Consider the following 18,880-nt stretch of genomic DNA (forward strand, 5'->3'; position numbering starts at 1 on the left):
GGGCCCCGTGTCAGGCTCTGTGCCGACAGCTCAGAGCCTGGAGCCTGCTTCGGATTCTGTGTCTCCCTCCCTCTCTCTGCCTCTTCCCTTCTTGCACTCTGTCTCTCTCTGTCTCTCAAAAATAAACATTAAAGAAAATTAAAGAATATTTTCTTAATAGGAACTCTGAGAAGTGCAGCTATCTAGCTGCAAACGTGAGCATTCTAAGCCTATTGTCATAAGAAAACAAAATTGCTTTCTGAGTCGATGTAACCAGTGTTTGTCCGACAACATAAGCATGCCCGTTTCACAGCCTGGCTTTTTAAAATGTGGTTAATTTAAAAGCTGACTTAGGGCAAAGGTAAATCATTGTCTTGTTGGATCGTAGTAATCTGTGCCGTATTTCAGTGGTATAAAAATAATTAAAAATGCCTACTTTTACTGAAATGTCCTGTTTATAGAAGAATATTGGAGATACACACACACGTTTATACATATACAACTATCTTTCTCTCTTTTAAAGAAATGACTTCAGGCGCCTGGGTGGCTCAGTCAGTTATGCATCTAACCCTTAATTTTGGCTCAGGTAATGATCTCATGGTTCATGAGATCAAGCCCTGTGTTGGGTGCCGCACTGACAGTGTGGGGCCTGCTTGGGATTCTCTCCCTCTCCTTTCTCTCTGCCCTTCCCCCATGCATGCATGCTCTCTTGCTCTCTCTCTCTCTCTCTCCCCCCTCTCCTCTCCTCAAAATAAATAAATAAAACTTAAAGAAAAAAAGAAATGACTTATTTTTACTCATTTCTGCACTATTGATCAGGTAGGAACATGGAGTTTTATGCTGAGGTTTATGAACTGGTACCAAAACAAACAAAAAAACCCCTAAAAAACTAGGATGGGTGGAACTGAGGAGGTGTATAGTCAGCGAAGACGTAAAGAATGAAAATAGCACAATAGAGTTTGTGCTTAGTTACCTTGTGCTTGGAAAGCCCCTGATAGGTTCTTGGAGTAAGAATTAAGCGTATTATATTCTGCAGATGATAAAAAGCGCCCTGGAATGAAAGCCAACATGGTCCTCTCAAGTGGAAAGAGGGAGAACGAGAGACTGGGACACCTTTCTGAAGGAGGGATCATGGGCATTTGGTTTCACTCCCTGTTGGGGAATCAGTTCATAGGCTCATCCCTGTAAGTAGAGCACGAAATGAAGAGGGACCAGGTCACTTGATCACAGAGCTCATTGAAGAGTTTCAATCCCAGAGGAGTGTTGTGTTTGTGGGAAGGGGCAGGTAGTTGGTCCGTGAGAGCTTCTTAGACCATGAAGTTGCAGAGATACTTCTCTCTTCTCTCGCGTGACTTAACTATGTCATTTTGTTTTCCACCCCGCCTTACACCCTTCCCTCTTTTTCGTGTTCTGCCCCTTCCCACCATCGTTTTCCAGGTGAACATGCCTACAAGTGTTCTTGGTGCTCGTTTTCCACCATGACAATCAGCCAGTTGAAGGAACACTCCCTCAAGGTCCACGGAAAAGCCCTGACCCTCCCCAGGCCACGGATTGTCAGTCTGCTCTCCTCACACGCTCACCACTCCTCCCAGAAAGCCACCCCTGCCGAAGAAGTCGAAGACTCTAATGGTAATATTGGGCTCCCAAGCCCCAGCTAACCACCTAAGGTTGAGGAGGGCTGGGATCAATTGCCAGTCGTTCTTTCTAGAGGAAAATCGTATGCAAAAACCTGATGGTTCAAGTGAAGGAAGAAATGGGGAAAGGTTGAAACCGTAGAGAAATTGGAGTGGGAAGGTGAAGTGCCCTCGGTGAGTGTCTGGTGCCACGGCAGAAATGTCAGTCTAGACTCACGCGAGCGTTGGCTGTGTGGATGGACTAGCGTTGGGAGTCTTCGGTGTGGTTGCAAGCAAGAAAGTGGATAGGACGCCAGGCAGACTTATTTCGTTGTTTACGTAGTTACTTACTTATGTCCCGTCTTGTTTCAAAGAGCAAAAACAAAAACAAAACCCATGAAGTATGTCTGGGTGCCCCTCTCCGCTCTACAGGAAACAGGAGGAGAGGGAAGGGGGAGTGGATGGGGCAAGTGTGTCTGATTCCGTCACAAGATAATTTGGGGGTAATGTGATTTCCTAGAGCCAGAGGATGTTGAGGAAGTAGCAGTTGGGAGGAGGGTCTAACTGCCCAGGCTTGGAGCTTCAGAAGAAATACAGGAAGCCATGGAGGACTCTCCTCACTGGCCGCGTACCCAAAGCTGTAGGGTGTGGGTGGAGCAAAAGGCTGGTTTATTGTTTTGACCAGACCAAGAAAAACAGAGGCATTTTGGTCGTTCGGCTTACCTCAGGTGACCGCGGAATCAGGTGCTTAGGACAGCAGGAAGCATGCAGATTCTCAGGGATGTGGAAGACCCGAGAGCTGCTCCTTCCCTGCCTCTCGTGCTCGAATCCCCTTTGCAGCACCTCCAGTAACCAGACATCAACTACCAGCTCGAGTTCCTCCCAGTCTGGGAACGAACTGTTCCCAAGGTCTACTGTTTCATTCTTGGGAGGAGCTTAGTGGGACTGGAAGGAAAGTTCATGGGCTCTTTGCAACAAAGGCTTGGCTTCGAGTCTGACTTCTCTCAATGCCAGTTGTATTTTCCCGGGCAGTCTTCTGCAGGCACATAGAATCGGATAACGATACTCCCTCCACTGATTATCTTGAGAGATTAAGGAGAAAAGGCACACGCGTTAAACGCCCAGCACATCTGACACATGGTGGGTATTTAATAAATGGTCATTGCATTGCTGTGATTTTCATCCTTTCGTTGCACTTTTGGCCTTTGGGGCCATTTCTAAGAAGTATGAATTTGGAGTTATCTAAAGTAAAAAGATAGTCTCTTCAGGTAACCTGCAGATCTGACAGCCCAACGTGTCAACGTGGTCTGACTATCAGATTATCAAAAGAGTCAACGAATAATCTTCCTTCGTGAGGTCTGCAGAAAGACAGTTGTGGAAGGAGAAGGGCAGAGGAGTTCCGAGACTAGAGCTGCCTTTATTGAGATAGGGAACTGGGTGGCCTCGCCTTTTCAGTCATCAAATGCTGTGTTAAACACAAGTGCTCCTTACCGGTATTCCTGTCTTAAAGGACTTTGGTTTAACAAGGATAGGCTTTGTTATTATGACTGTGGCTTGTAATAAAGTGAATCTTCTCAATTGCTGTGCATTAGTTTAAAGTATAGGAGGAAGTCTGGTGCATATTGTTGTTGTTTTCTTGGAAAACTTGGAGTCTCAGAACTGGGGGTGGGGGGCGGGGGATGAGGCAGGGAGCACATGTGAAATAGGACCTTGAGATTCTCTTCATCGGAAGAGATTGGTACGCTACAACAAAGGGCAAAATATCATTGGACGTAAATTGTAGGATATTTATTAACATGGTTTTTAATTAAGTGTGTTCATCTGAAATGGATGCTATACCTGCGGAGCCATTTGGGTGAAATTGATCCGTCCATACCCCATTTCCAGCAAGGGCTTTTCCTGGGACCTTTGTCTCAATAGCACACCTTTTTTCCCCCTTTGTCCTCCTCCCTTGAAAGGTGGGCCTCAGTCACAGGGCAAGGGAATCCCACAGATCCCTCACTGTACCCGAGACCTTACTCTGCCAAGAAGCTGCACTGGGCACGGAAGAAGCATAAATGAACACAGAACGATTCTGGTCCTCTGACAGCTTAAGACCAAACATATAGAGGAGACTGTCAGCATGGTTTTGAACCAACCATAACCCTAAGCCTGAGGTCTAACCTTTTTGGGGAGTGATTTCAGATTCTTGGAAGATGAGGTCAGGACCTTGGGGTGGGTGGTTGCAGAAACATGATGGTAGGATATTAACTTTCTGCTGAACACAGAGAGTCTGTCTTTATTCGAGCACAGGAAGATAATTTGCAATATATAAAAGTGTTTTCTTTTCCCTTCTGTAGAAAGAACACAGCGACCGTGAAAGCCCTTGGTGGCAGCTCTGTAGTGAGGCCCACACAGAAGTCATTGGACCTACACCATTTTTAACGTATATAAATAACCTTTATCAATGGGTCAGCGATGATTAGTTTAATTTGATTTTTTAAAAAAAGCTTGATTAGAAGGCGGGTAAACAGAAAGAAGACATCAAATGGGCTATTCTCATGAGCGAGTAACTCCATGGAAAGAGTAATAGTTTATTCGTTTAATAAATACTGTCTTGAACCGTTGCCGTGGGTCTTGCCTAGTTTTGGATGGCCAGGAATGACCAAAGAGGTTTGAGACTGGGGTGACTATTTGCTAGGGGGCTGAGTGGTGGATTCCTAGAAACGACTAAGTCTGGGGCATGAAAAAACAGCTGTGGGGCTAGACAGTAGCCTGTAAATCATGCCTTGAATGGTGTTTGAAACACGCATGTGAAATCCAATTGCACATTTTAATAGGGAGAAGCTGTGGGGCTGTTGGCTCTCAGTTCGGGTTTCCCACACTGCAGATGCCAGGACATTGTGAACGCAGGCACCGAAAATGTGTTGCAGGCCTGGGGGGAGTAGAGATCCATAAAACCAGGGAAATCACCAGTGTGTCCTTGGCTTTCCGATTCCCTAGTGAGGGATGTGAATAAAACTAGTTGACATGCTCACTGTTATTTGCAGTGGTCAAATGCTTGCAGTCTTGAGAGCGAGCCAGTCTTCTCTGGCAAGAGGAAACAGGCTGAGAAAAGAAGGTTCTTCCAAAGCTGCCTTCCCTCCCAGCCCGGAGGGAGGGAGGGAGGGAGGGAGGGAGGGAGGGAGGAAGGGAGGGAGGGGATCCGAGAGAAGGTGGAGGGGAGGCTTCACCCAGCTGCCTGGCCACACACCGGTTCTGTACATAAACAGGGCTCTTGGGCTCTGGGCTGTCAGTCTTGACATGTTTCACCAGCACAAGAATCCTTTCTATATTCTCTGCGATCAGTTGTTGGAAGGAAAAGCAACCGTGGTTCTGTGTGTAGGATAATGGGAAATGACACATAATTGCTATTCTAAACAATGCATTAAGGGGAAATCATAAGGTTGTCAACAAAAGGAAGTGCATTCTGTGTTTGTGTTTACTGGGTTCCTTCTGCCTTATAAAATATAGGACTGGTTTTATCACGCTTTTTCCAAGTCTCTGCATTCAGTACAGAAAAATACATAGATACGCACCTCTATAAACTCACAAAGAAACTAGCATAGCAGAGTTTAGTTAGGAGATTTGTTTGGGTCTCAGAAGCTGCACGATACATGGGCAGTGGCCATGTCATTTAAAGTTGAGCTATATGCTTTGTAAGTCAGGCCAGTGGTGACATTTCCTTGTTCTCCTCCCTTGAATTTTCCCGAAAGAACAGATTATTTTGTTTCTTCTGCCTACCCAGATACGCTGTGTGGAACTGCCAACTTTAGGAATAGCCACTGTGATGTGTTTAAAACAGAAATTAAGACACTAAGACCAGGTACAAAATAAATAAGGTGAATGAGGATAACATAGTTCTTCAACCTAGGGAAAACACCATGAACTTTTGGTCATGCTACCTTTTTCTCTTTACAGTGTGGGTCTCAATACAGTCTGCCCAATGGGGAAGTCTATATGCTGTTAGGAATTAGCAGAAAAATGTTGTAAGGAGCTTTGTGATTTTTTTTTCTGTTAGTAGAAGATTTTTTGTTAGAACTTTTCAGTTGGCTTTTCTATTCTTTGTTTTTAATTATAAACATTTTTTAATGTTTTTTTAATGTTTATTTTTGAGAGAGAGAGAGAGAGAGCGCGCGCACGAACACAGGCAGGGGAGGGGCAGAGAGAGACGGAGACACAGAATCCGAAGCAGGCTCCAGGCTCTGAGCTGTCGGCTCAGAGCCCGACGTGGGGCTCGAACTCGTGAACCACGAGATCATGACCTGAGCCCAAGTTGGGCACTCAACTGACTGAGCCACCCAGGCGCCCCTACTCTGGTAACTCTTCTAGTGATGATTTCCTCAGTGCTCTGTTGCACTCATGGGTATGCTGTTGGTTCTGTCCCCTGGTTTCTAATGGGGACAGTTAGGTATAAGTACATATTGAATACTTCTTTTGAATGACCAGCGGTTTCTTGGAGACATCACAATTTTCAATTCAGTTAATTTATATTGAGTCCCTTATGTCTAAGTAACCCCACAGAACCAAATTGTAGGGGGGTACATTTATTTCATTCCCATTTAAGAGTAAAGTTCAAGAGGCAAATCTCGTAAAGATGAACCCTCAGAGACTGCTTTAACAGAGATTTTTCTGATATATTCTGTGAGAGGAAAAGATCTACCTTGATGAAGTGTTTTAAACAGGTCATTGTTCCCTGTATAACCACACCTCCTCTAGAGGTGGGAAACCAAAGGTTGAAACACAGTATAAGCCTTTCTAACTCTCAGAAGGACACAGCAAGTGTAGTAGAGCTGGAGAGGTGTGACGTTATTAGTGTGGTCACCTGGTAGCAGAGACAAATGTACACAGTCGTTGACCCTGGAGGCGGCTGGCTTGTTCTCCGTATCTTTGAAAAAAAACAAAAAAACAAAGCACAACAAAATCGTGTTTAGTTGCAGTGAAATCCAAATCCAGAGAAGCTGTAGAATGAAACTGACCAACAGAACTCCTGGGTCAATAACCTCTTCTATTCTACCCCCAAATTTTACCCGCCAGGATTTTAACACAATGTATTGGTTAGAAGAGATGCTTTTTATGAGACTTATACTGGGTAATTTATAGATAAGCCAGGGATGGGCCAACTTTTTCTGGAAAAGGCCAGATAGAAAATATTTCCAGCTTTTTGAGCCATATAACCATAAACACTGTGTAAGTAAATGGACTTGGATGTGTTCCAATAAAACTTTATGTACAAAAACAGGGAAGGCCCAGATTTGGCTTCTGGGCAGTGCGTCGTTGACCTCTGCCCTAGGTAACTGGGGGAGGAGAGTGGGGATTACGGCAATACCCATGAAATTAATCCAGTCTTTAATAAATGTCATTATAACCTTTATATTTAATGTGGACTAGTCCTAGATGCCACTTAAAACATAACTTGACCTAAATATATTCTTTATTTCATATGTGAAATGTAGGGCATTAGATAGAATTTTTTAAATATTAGCCCGTGAATTACATTTAAGCTTAAAAGAAAATCTTCTCTAAGAATTATGTTGAGTCTAGCGCCAAGCTATCAACTCATTTAACCTTGACTGCGGCAATACCTGACACTTAAAAATTAAGATCTGAGATGCCTGCTTTTCAAAGAGAAGCTTTTCAGATTTCTAAATAGGTCAGACATAAAATTCAACCTTTAAGAGGATCCAATTAGTTGCTAGGGCATCAGACCTTCCACACAGGTTCCAATTGCAATCAGATTTCTCTTGGGGTGAAAGAAAGAAGAGGTGGTTTCTTTAAAAATGACAATAATGAAATGGAGACTCTAGAGTGAATAATTCTGAAGCATAAAGATTTACACCATTTCTAGCACATGGGATACAAGGCATAATTTTAATGGCTTGACCGTAATTTTTAATAGGTTCTGCTGGTCACAAAATTATCTGACCAGAGAATACTAACCTTCCCTTTTTGACATCAGACTTTCTACATTAAAACATGATCTAGAGTTTATTTTAATGCTTCTTATGAAGAATGGCATTTCTACTAGAAAGATTTAGAGGTTTGCAGCTTCAGTGGTGCAGTGGTACAGATGATTCTGTATCTTCCGTTACACACCCAGCAGTCTTTGGACGTGAAGCTGTTAGAACTTGGTGTCAGTGGCAAATTCGAAACCTCCAGAATCACCACCACCCCGAAGTCGAGTATCATGTGAAAGACCCTTCCCAGAGAACCCACCTGCCTGAGATTTCTGTGACTTTTTGAATTAGCCACAGTTTCATGTGCCAAGGATTAAAGAACATTTCAAGTGTAAGCTTTCTGTGTCCTGGGAACTTAGTCAACTAACCCATCTCCCTCTTCTCATGCCAAGAAAAACATTTGTTCATCAGAAATGTAAGCATATACTACTGAACTCATTCGGAGGTAGTTCCTAGCAACGCTGGAGTTTGCTGCATAATTCCACATCTGATTTTTGCATCTTTTGGTGGTTGGCTTAGATATTACCTTAAGTCTCCTAGAACCTACATTGTGGGAAGTAACTAAAAGAAAGAAGAAATCTGCTTTATTCTTTGGCAGAAAATATGTTCTGCCGTTGATCAAATCCTCTAACACCACTCACCTTGGTCTTTTTTGGAAAGAAAGAATTTTCCTGGTCTTCTCATTGCCTGCGTCAATTTTTCTTTCCCTGGAACTGGCGCTAGATATTTTAGCCCAATTATATTTGATATAAAATCCTTCAAACTCTTCTTGAGACTTGTGATTCTATAGGCCCTCTCCTGTCTTTCAAATATTGTTCTGCACGAGAGGATTTTACTCAAGCAGAAGGGAAGGGTATTGGATTTGGGGGAACCAGCAAGAATGAACCATGATTCAGAGGTAGAGATCCTAGGACAGTCTTGCTGGATCCAGCAGAAGGTATGTCCTGAGCAAGATGAGTATGTGAAAAAGAATGTTTTTTTCCCCAGTGTAGAGATGGGAAGATGATGCTAGAAATAATCTTTTAGAAACAACTATTAGTTATTTTTAAAAATAAATTGTATGAGTTTTGATGGTACAGCCCAGGAGAGCATGTGCAGATGATATACACATTTTCTTGACTCATTCATCATCCTAAAGACTATCCTGTGGAAAAAATCCCAGCGGTGGTGGCTAAATAAAAATGGCAAGGTAAGTAATGGCCAAAGTGACGTGAGAGGTTCAGGTAGGAGGGTCTGCTTGCTTTTTGCTGAATTCAGTCCCTTGTAGTCTGTGCCCAGGAAGGGATAACTTCCTGTTATAGGGGCTTTTTACTTTGCAAGCAGTTTCAGAGTCATGAACTTGAGTACAGGGCCCAGCTAAGGTTTTATTTACCAGTATACTGCTCTTCTAGATGTCATTCAAGGGTTAGGTTCTTCAGCTTCCTCAGGGACACAGAATATTCTTAGATGACTCATGCAAGCCACTCTCCTTATGTCATCTTTTATTTTCATGCGCTGTGAGCCCTCCACCAAGGCGACAGTGATAGCTAGTCCAGCATCAGGGCCTTCTAAAGAACCCCTTAATCTAGTCCTTTGCTTTTAAGCATCGCTGGCTATTTTTTCCTCCTTGACCAGTTTGAAAGTCATTCATTCTGGTTTTGCGATAAAGGGTTCTACATGTCTCTTGTTTAGTTTCTAAGTGATAAAATTAATCATGATTTTTATTCTTTAAATGCTGCTGATTGCCTCAAATTTGTCATCTGATTTAATGTGCCTGATGATTCAGAGGTACAAATTATTAGTCTCATTGTATAGAAAAGGAAACTAATACACAGAGGAGCGAAATGGTGAGTCCAGGAGTCCTAAAACGCTTGTGCCCTTAACCTTTGTGTCATCTCATGGGAGTCTTGTAGCAGAAATGCACATCGATACATGATCCAGAGTGGCTAAGATCCAACCGCCTCTTCTATGTTTGGAGACCCTGAGATCTTCCAAAAGAAACTAGAGGCAAGTTTTTATTATTGACTGATATTTAGAGCTTAAATTGTTGGATATACAGATAGCATTCAGTATGAAGCGCAGAATAGAATGAAGTTGGAAATGGTGCATTTGGATTTCAATAGTTCTAGCCATGGAGAGAAGAAATGGAAAGGTCATGGAGGGCTTCTTGGAAGAGGTAGGGCTCAGGCTGGGCCTTGAAGGATACATGAGTTTTACCCAGGTAGGAGGCAGTCCATTCAAGGTGGGAAGAGTATCAGAAGTGAGGAAACCTACAGAAGGAGGGATCCTAGGACACAAAGAGACCAGGCTGGCTAGAATGGAGGGTGTATGTTCCTGAGCAGGCAGTTGGTGAGGTGAGGAGAGGTAGAGCCAGACTACGGTGGTACTTAGTATCAGGAAGAGGTCTTTAAATTAAAGATGCAGGCTGGGGGCACCTGGGTGGCTCAGTCGGTTGAGTGACTGACTTCGGCTCAGGTCATGATCTCACGGTCTGTGAGTTCAAGCCCTGCGTCGGGCTCTGTGCTGACAGCTCAGAGCCTGGAGCCTGCTTCGGATTCTGTGTCTCCCTCTCTCTCTGCCCCTCCCCCGTTCATGCTCTGTCTCTCTCTCTCTCTCTCTCTGTCAAAAATAAATAAACATGAAAAAAATTAAAAATAAATAAATAAATAAAGATGCAGGCTGAACAGGGAAGACCAGTAGCAACAGCAGCAAGGGCTCTGGCTCCTTTGGAAGCGGGAGGGTACTTTTGAACTAGAGGGACAATCAGCTAGCATCTGTAGTCTTTGAGAATGAATGTGGATTAGAAATACTCATGAATAGGGGTGCCTGGGTGGCTCAGTTGGTTAAGCATCCGACTTCGGCTCAGGCCATGATCTCACGGTCCGTGAGTTTGAGCCCCGCGTCGGGCTCTGTGCTGACAGCTCAGAGCCTGGAGCCTGCTTTGGATTCTATGTCTCTCTCTCTCTCTGACCCTTCCCCGTTCATGCTCTGTCTCTCTCTGTCTCAAAAATAAATAAACATTTTAAAAAATTACACTTAAAAAAAAAAAAAGAAATACTCATGAATATTAGTTCTCCTCTTTTCAGATGCCTACCATAGATTGAGGCAGCTGGGTGGCTCAGTCGGCTAAGCATCTGACTTCGGGCTAGGTCATGATCTCATGGTTCATTAGTTGGATCCCCGTATCAAGTTCTCTGCTGTCAGCACAGAGCCTGCTTCCGATCCTCTGTGCCCCTTCCTCTCTGCCCCTCCCCCACTCATTCATTCTCTGTCTCTGTCTCTCTCTCTCCCTCCCTCTCCCCCCTCCCTCCCTCGCTTTCAAAAATAAACATTGAAAAAGTATAGTTTTAAAAAATGCCTGCTGGGGCGCCTGGGTGGCGCAGTCGGTTAAGCGTCCGACTTCAGCCAGGTCACGATCTCGCGGCCCGTGAGTTCGAGCCCCGCGTCAGGCTCTGGGCTGATGGCTCAGAGCCTGGAGCCTGTTTCCGATTCTGTGTCTCCCTCTCTCTCTGCCCCTCCCCCGTTCATGTTCTGTCTCTCTCTGTCCCAAAAATAAAATAAACGTTGAAAAAAAAATTTAAAAAATAAAAAAAAATAAAAAAAAAAATAAAAAAAAAAAATAAAAAATGCCTGCATTGATCATTCGTTTTGATTACAAAAGTAACACCTACTCACAATTAAGGAATAGCTTCATGGCAATACATAACGTAAAATACTAGCCTTAATGCCAGCCTTTTTGTTTCAGTACCTGAATTAATCTCTATTAACAGTTTGCCGTAGAGTCCTCTAGATGTTTGTTCTATGCATATAAACATAGGTTCTATGCATATAAACATAGGGACCATAATATACAAACCAGTTTTTTTCATGTTTTTCCTCTCACTTGATAAGTTCTATCATTGCTTGACTCTTGGTATTTTAAAATACGAGGGTCTGTATCTCAAAACAAAAATGACTCCCCTTCATAAAATGAATATTGTGTACTTATAAATGTTTCCATTATGTATGAGGGTGGGGGGGGGATGTGTTTAGGTTGGGATTCTCAGAATTAGATAAGACCTTTGTGGTTTTGTCAGTCAAAAATCCACTAATTGTGTTAATTTTAAGGCTGGTCCATTGCCTAAGAAATTTCTTAAGTAAAGTTTTTTTTTTCCTACTGCCTAAGGCTTAAAACATTTGAAATATTGGCAAGTTGTCCATAAGTTAAATGACAAAATCAAGATTGCAGACTGTCTAGACTGTTCTGAGTATGAGCTATAATGAGATTTTGCTAGGTGATAAATATAAAATATGCCGGGTAGCTTCTGACCCTCGTATTCACTTCCAGTACTAGACTTGCCAAATATTCTTATAATTGTCGCTTATCGCATCTGTCTCCCCAGCTAAACTGTGTGCTCTCTGAGGTCAAGGACTGTTTCAGAGCCCTGGCAGTTTGGCAGGCCATTCAATAAATATTTGTTGGTTTGAATTAAGGCCGCAGAAGGAACCACACACGAGGGCAACCGACAGAACAATAGTCTATATGTGGAAAAGCCTGGGAATTTTAGTGACTGAGCTCAGCTGTGCCACATAATGTTTGGAAAAAGCCAGTGGAATCGGGCTGCATGTGTACCATGCTATGCTGTCCTACACTGCTGCACATTTCCTTGGTCAACCTGTCTCTGCCATTTAACTAACTTTGGCCTTCTCCCTACTGACAGCGCCATATCCCTTTCAACTTTATTCAACCAAAGTGACTAATCTCTTTCCTCTAAGTGGTCAAGAAGAGTGAACATATACCTTACTCTCTACCACCTCGTGAGAGTATGTGTTTCTTTCATTTAATGGTCCCTTTTCGAACGCCTGCTCTCTGCTTATTTCTCTCTCCTTACCTTCTGGAATGTTCTTTTTCTTTCCTCAGTGAACTCTGGGCCAGGTTCACAGCTTCCCTTTTTACTCCAGCCATGACCATCGCGCTCTGGAATTCCAATATACTAAGACTTGATGATAATGACCCGACAAATAGTTGATCTCTTCAGGTAGGGAGACTTACCTCCTTGGTGATTAAGCTTCAACCACCATTCCCCTGTGGCTGAATTTACCATTACACAGTGCTTCACCTCCAGCATCTCAAACGCTTAGTTCTCTCCGACCTCTCTACCCAACCCAGGCCCTGGAAGTTAGCCATTTCAGGGGGGCTTTCTTCAGCATCCTGTGTCTCGAACTCCCTTGTCCTCCTCTGGTGTCCAGTTTGTCAGACCCCAACCCTGAAGAGCCCTCACTCCACTTCCTCTGATGTTAGCCAGTCTTCCTGGTTCCAATCCTAGGCTTTTCCGATGTGTTTTCAAGGTTATCTTTGTTAACCACAAATCTGATTTATTTTCAAGAATAAATTTGAGCTTATTCAGACTTATCCCTTTACAACGCCAATTTACCTGTAAGTATTCCAAGTGTTTCTCTTGAGTAAAAGAGACCGGAATGGAGTCACAACCACTGTGCTGGAAGTTGCAAATAGCTTCAGCCTGTCTTGCCTGCCCCAAAGCTAATAGTGGACAAATGGCGGGAGCAGCTATGTGGGTAATAGCCATGGCAGTCACAAGTGATGATACTTGTGCATTGTGATTTTACTGTTACTCTGTTTTTCGGTTGTCTAAAATTTTGCCCACGGGGAAGTTCTTAATTAGGAATACAGAGAGGGGAAGATGAAGAAATGCACTTCTACCTTGCACGCACCAAGAGTAACGCCACCAACGTGTCCATTAGAAGAGACCGTTGTGATAACTAAATCAAAGGCAGTGAAGTATCAGTAAAATTCCCGACTGACACGGTGAGAGTGGTAAGTCCTACATACTGTTATGTTAATAATAAAAGAGGATCATTTTCGCTAGTACATTACAGTATATTTTTGCATTTTTGTTATGTTACCTACATGGTGGAATACTGGATAACCTAACTCTTTAAAACATTAAATTCAATGTAAAAGATGGATTAATTTTTTTCTCCTTATACTTTTTCTATGACATTATTTTTATGCGCCTCTATCCCTGTAGCGTAACAAAAAGCTTTATAGTACTTTTCACTATATTTCTCCCTCTTCTAATTTTCTGGGATATTATCCAGATCACAGTTATGCCTAGGGAAGAATGTTAAGAACATAGATGTTCACCTGTTTTGTGTTGTCATAGCAGCAATGAGTTTCAGAACTATGGGATGGAGGTCTGATAGCTCTGTGAGGGTCAAGGGCAGGCTTAATTAAGATTTTATTTATTTATGTATTTATTGACCATTTTCTTTTTTTAAATTTAAATCCTAGTTAGTTAACATACAAAGCAATTTTGGTTTCGCGAGTAGAATACAGTGATTTCATCACTTACATAACAACATCCAATTATTGGCCATTTTCTAAATTGAGAGAAGGCAAAAGAAAAAACCATGTACGAGAAAGAAGTTTTGAAAACTACCATACCAGGCAAATTGGTGGTTTTCATGCTAATCATCAGAATCCCAATAAAAGGAGGTGACTCTACTTGAGCTGGCCACATAAAGCCATATAAAGTTGAGAAGTGCTAAGGGACACGGGACCAGACCCTTCTTGGCAGACCAGGGGGAGCAGCTCTTGAGCCTCTGGGCTTCCGGTGTCTGGAAGGGCCATGAGGGTTAACGATACCAACGGGTCAGCGACATTTGATGACACGTCAAGCCTGTCCCAAGTTCTGCCTGGGGATTCTGGTGGCCATGGCTTCCCTCAGGCACTCACACTCAGGAAACGCCCAGATGTTCCACAGAACCTCTTTCCCAGCTCGTAACCGTTTATTTTCAGTGGAATTTAGGAGGTGTGCTGCAGTACTGACATTGGGCGGGACTCTTCTCTGTATCACTGGCTTCATTTAAAAAACTTTTTAATGTTTATTTTCGAGAGACAGAGAGACAGGGCGCGAGTGGGGAAAGGGGCAGAGAGAGAGAGAGAGAGACACAGAACCCGAAGTAGGCTCCAGGCTCCAAACTGTCAGCACAGAGCCCGACGCGGGGCTCAAACTCACGGACCGCGAGATCATGACCTGAACCGAAGTCGGACGCTTAACCGACTGGCACCCAGGTGCCCCTCGCTGGGTTGATTTAAAAAAAAATGGGGGGGGGGCGGCGCCTGGGTGGTTCAGTCACTTAGGCATCCGACTTCGGCTCAGGTCATGATCTCACAGTTTGTGGGTTCGAGCCCCAGGTCGGGCTCTGTGCTGACAGCTCAGAGCCTGGAGCCTGCTTCGGGTTCTGTGTCTCCCTCCCTCTCTCTGCCCCTCCTCCACTCTCACTTTGTCTCACTCTGTCTCTCAAAAATAAATAAATGTAATAAAAAAGTTTAAAACAAAAATAATTTTTTTTTTAGTGTTTCTTTATTTTTGAGAGAGGAGGAGGCAGACTGCAAGTGGGGGAGGGGCAGAGAGAGAGGGAGAGACAGAATCAGAAGCAGACTCCAGGCCCCACGCTGTCAGCACAGAGCCTGACAGGGGGCTTGAACCCACAAACCGTGAGATCATGACCTGAGCCAAAGTTTGATGCTCACCCAACTGAGCCACCCAGGCGCCCCATCACTGGGTTCATTTTAACTGAGCAAAGCAACTTGAGCTTCTGAAAATTAGGGGCAATTGATCTTTTGGAAACCATTTCTGTGTATAGACCCTCTTTAATAACAGTTTGCCCTGGGGTGTTGGGCCCCTCAGTTTGAGGTCTGGCTTGAGAGCCGCTATAGGTCCCAATCCAGAAACCCACCCACACTGTGGGCCATGAGACACCCACCTAGGCAGCCTTTGGCGAAGGTCCTATCCATTTCCATCTCTGCTGAGTGTGCTAAGGTAAACCATTTACCTTCTCCAAGACTGTTTCTCGTGTGTAAAATAATGATGATGCCTCCTTTGTGGGGCTATTTCAAGGATCAAATGAGACAACATATGGAAATGCTTTCATGTTTTAAGTTGCTGTAAGAATATTAGGTATTATTAAGGTAGTAAAATAGAAGTAGATTTCTTGTCAACTTATAATCATTTGTCCTCACCCAGAGGTAGGTGAGGATTTTTTAAAAGTAAAACAGGAAAAAAAAAAAAAATCATGTTTAGCCTTAGAAACTGAATGAAATTTCTTTACAGCAGGAGCTGCTTCTTTAGGAGTCTAAAATAACTCAGTGTTTGGAACGTGGTGTTTAATCTGGAGTCCTGTTGATCTAAATTTATTTGAACTTTGGGGCTTAATCGAATCCATCCACACAAGAAAGTCCTTAACACTTGATGCTCTAATGGGCTGGTGAAATGCACTGATAAGTCCCAGTGTCAGACATCACAATTACCGGCCCTAATCAGTACATAGTTTTAATTAATGATAACTATAATTTACTGCATGTCTATTGATTGAGTACTTTACAAACATCTCATTTCATTCCGTCCATATGACAATCCCACGAGACAGGAACTTTTATCACCAGCTCCCTCCTGTTTTCAGAAGGAGGAAAAAAGGCCTAAGGAAGATCATGGTCGCCACCTGGCAGACTGGGGTCGGGGATGCATGTCCGTCTGATTCCAGAGCTCTGTTAGCTATGTCACGCCATTTCCCTAAACCTCAATTCTTAGATGTATTACTTTCCCCTTGGAGAGTCTGAAAGGGGGAGCTTTTGTGAGCCCCAGGAAAGTGCTCCTTGTTTGAAATATGAAAATCATTCTTGTGTATGACCTTCTGCAATTTGATCCTGCAATTGCAGTCTTAGCCTGCAAATCTCTTGGAAGAACCAATATTCTCAATTTATTCTTTATTCTTTATTCTTCGCCACTTTATTCTTAAATTTATGGAATCCACGTTCTACCTTCAGCATTTCACTAAAACCACTCTCTCGTCAGGGACCTCATGTTGGCTAACTCCAGTGACGTTTTCTCTGGGAAAGAGTCTGTCCTTCCTTGTTCACACCTGCTACCTTCTCTTCCCTCTCCCCGTCCGGAATGCCTGGCCTTTGTGACTCTGGCCCCTACCATGGTAATGACATAGGTTGACGACGACTCCAGACAAACAAGTCCATGGCCTCTTGCTCCTGCCTCATCCTTCTTTTTTTGTCCGTGGCATTTAAAACTGCTGACTTCCTCCCGGGGAAATTCTCCTCCCGTGGTTTGGGACCTGCTGTCTGTTTCAGGCTCTCCTCTGGCCGCGCTGGTAGTACCTTGTTTTTACTGTGTTTTCACCTCTTTTCCTCCAGCTGCCAACACACAGACCTTGGTCTGGTCCTCGGTCCTCTTGGTCTGGTCCTCGCTGCTCCCCCTTTGCACACACAGGGAATTAACTCACTTTTTAAATGATGCGGCCCAAATCCCCCACCTCCCGCCCTAACCTTTCAGGTTCAGTTCCAGACCCTCTTTTCCATCTGCTTCTTACTCTCTCCTCACACAGCCTTCATCTCAAAAGTTCTGAAAGGGAACCCTTTACCTTCTACCCAGACTTGCCCCTGTGCCAGGGCTCATGGTAGCCAGCTGGACCTGTCTGCGTCTTCAGGTCTTCTTGGCCCATGATCCATCAGCCACTAAGCTGTCCACGAAGTCCTGTTGTCTCCTGCCTCCTTACTTCCTCTCACCCCTCCTTCCCGCTCCCTCTCCTTACCCAAGCCATCCCGTCCCCCTCCCCTTGTAAACTCCTCCATTCACCTACACCATGCACTCAATCATGTGCTTTATTCTCCTACTCCAAAATCTTTAACAGCTCTACATAGCCTGTTTAAAAAAAATTCCCACCCTCAACATTGTCCATGCCTGTCCCCAGCCACCCCTCCCAGCCTCTGTTCCCACATGTCCCCACCCGACTTGTCCTTCAGCATTGTGGGCAAATTCCTTCACTTTTTAAAAATTTTTTTTTTCTTTTTTTTTTTAATTTTTTTTTTTTTTTAAACGTTTATTTATTTTTGGGACAGAGAGAGACAGAGCATGAACGGGGGAGGGGCAGAGAGAGAGGGAGACACAGAATCGGAAACAGGCTCCAGGCTCTGAGCCATCAGCCCAGAGCCCGACGCGGGGCTCGAACTCACGGACCGCGAGATCGTGACCTGGCTGAAGTCGGACGCTTTACCGACTGCGCCACCCAGGCGCCCCTAAATTTTTTTTTTCAATGTTTATTTATTTTTTGGGACAGAGAGACAGAGCATGAACGGGGGAGGGGCAGAGAGAGAGGGAGACACAGAATCGGAAGTAGGCTCCAGGTTCTGAGCCATCAGCCCAGAGCCCGACGCGGGGCTCGAACTCACGGACCGCGAGATGGTGACCTGGCTGAAGTCGGATGCTTAACCGACTGCGCCACCCAGGCGCCCCAGCAAATTCCTTCGCTTTTATGATGCTTTTCATGGTGTCCCTGATGGGGCAGCTCTCCCTCCTCCAGAGTCTTCTGGTGCTGTGGCCTACCTCTCTTGGGGACATGTGTGGTCCATGCCACCAACTCCATGATATTACCAGAAAAGGAGCTCATTAGGGACAGGCTTTTTGTCCTGCTCATCTTTATTTTCTAAACATCTGGCATAAGGCCATTTTCTTCCTAGAGTAGATGTCCTATAAATGTAAAATGAAATTTAGTCGTGTCCTGTAGATAGTCATTAAACAGTTTAAAGCAGTAAATGTAGATTTGATTTTTTTTTTCCTTACTGCAGAACCCTGTTGTCTTCCAGCCACTCTGTTGACAACAGATGGAAATGCCCTTGGGCATTTGCTCTTTTCTTTGGGGGCTAACTCATTTGTAGTACGTGCTGTAGTAATCTCCCCTAACGACCCCAGAGCTCTGGAAATACGAGATCCAATGATCTGTGTATCTGCAAATACCTATCGTAAACGACAATAACCATGTTGTTGGTTAGTCATAACAAGCAACCTTTGTTAGCTTTATATAAATGTTTTCTTAAATTTTTGTTAAATTTTATTTTAATAAATTAATGCATTTAATTAAATTTTATTTAATTTGTTAAATTTTATGTTAACAGCTATTATGTTATGAACAAACAAACCATTTATATAAAGCCGAGAAATCCAGAAGAATATTTGATCACTTTACAAAATAATATTTTTGACCATTGAGTTGAATCTAAATGAATGCAAGAAAGTATTGTGTTGGCACCTGGCTATTAAAATTTAGGGGTAAAATATAGATCTAGAAACCTTTTGGATGTTGCTGAGACCCTGTATTTGGAAAACCGACCACAGGATCTTGGCTGACACCCACACATTTATCGTGTTTGCCAGCATGTGGACCTATCACTTGGTTTCCTGTGCTTCCTTGTTATATTTTTGCACGTGAAGTGTTGGTAGGGAGCAGAAAAGGTAGCCTATTGAGTTTCTCTCTATCTCTCCC

The 18,880-nt window shown here is 43.7% G+C and overlaps 1 protein-coding gene across 15 annotated transcripts in view; it reads left to right on the top strand.

The window, feature by feature from the left end:
* Positions 1–18,880, top strand: part of ZNF462 (zinc finger protein 462) — a 140,580-nt gene that overhangs the window by 73,698 nt on the left and 48,002 nt on the right. For all 15 annotated transcript variants that reach the window (XR_006710474.1, XR_006710475.1, XM_045470060.1 and 12 more), the window contains one exon: positions 1,417–1,608. Coding sequence is in view for 13 of the 15 variants with exons in the window: in XM_045470060.1 (XP_045326016.1) it covers positions 1,417–1,608 (192 nt within the window). In the remaining 2 variants the exon portion in view is untranslated. The remainder of the gene's footprint in view (positions 1–1,416; positions 1,609–18,880) is intronic.

Source organism: Leopardus geoffroyi, chromosome D4, assembly GCF_018350155.1.
Source record: "Leopardus geoffroyi isolate Oge1 chromosome D4, O.geoffroyi_Oge1_pat1.0, whole genome shotgun sequence".
NCBI lineage: Eukaryota > Metazoa > Chordata > Mammalia > Carnivora > Felidae > Leopardus > Leopardus geoffroyi.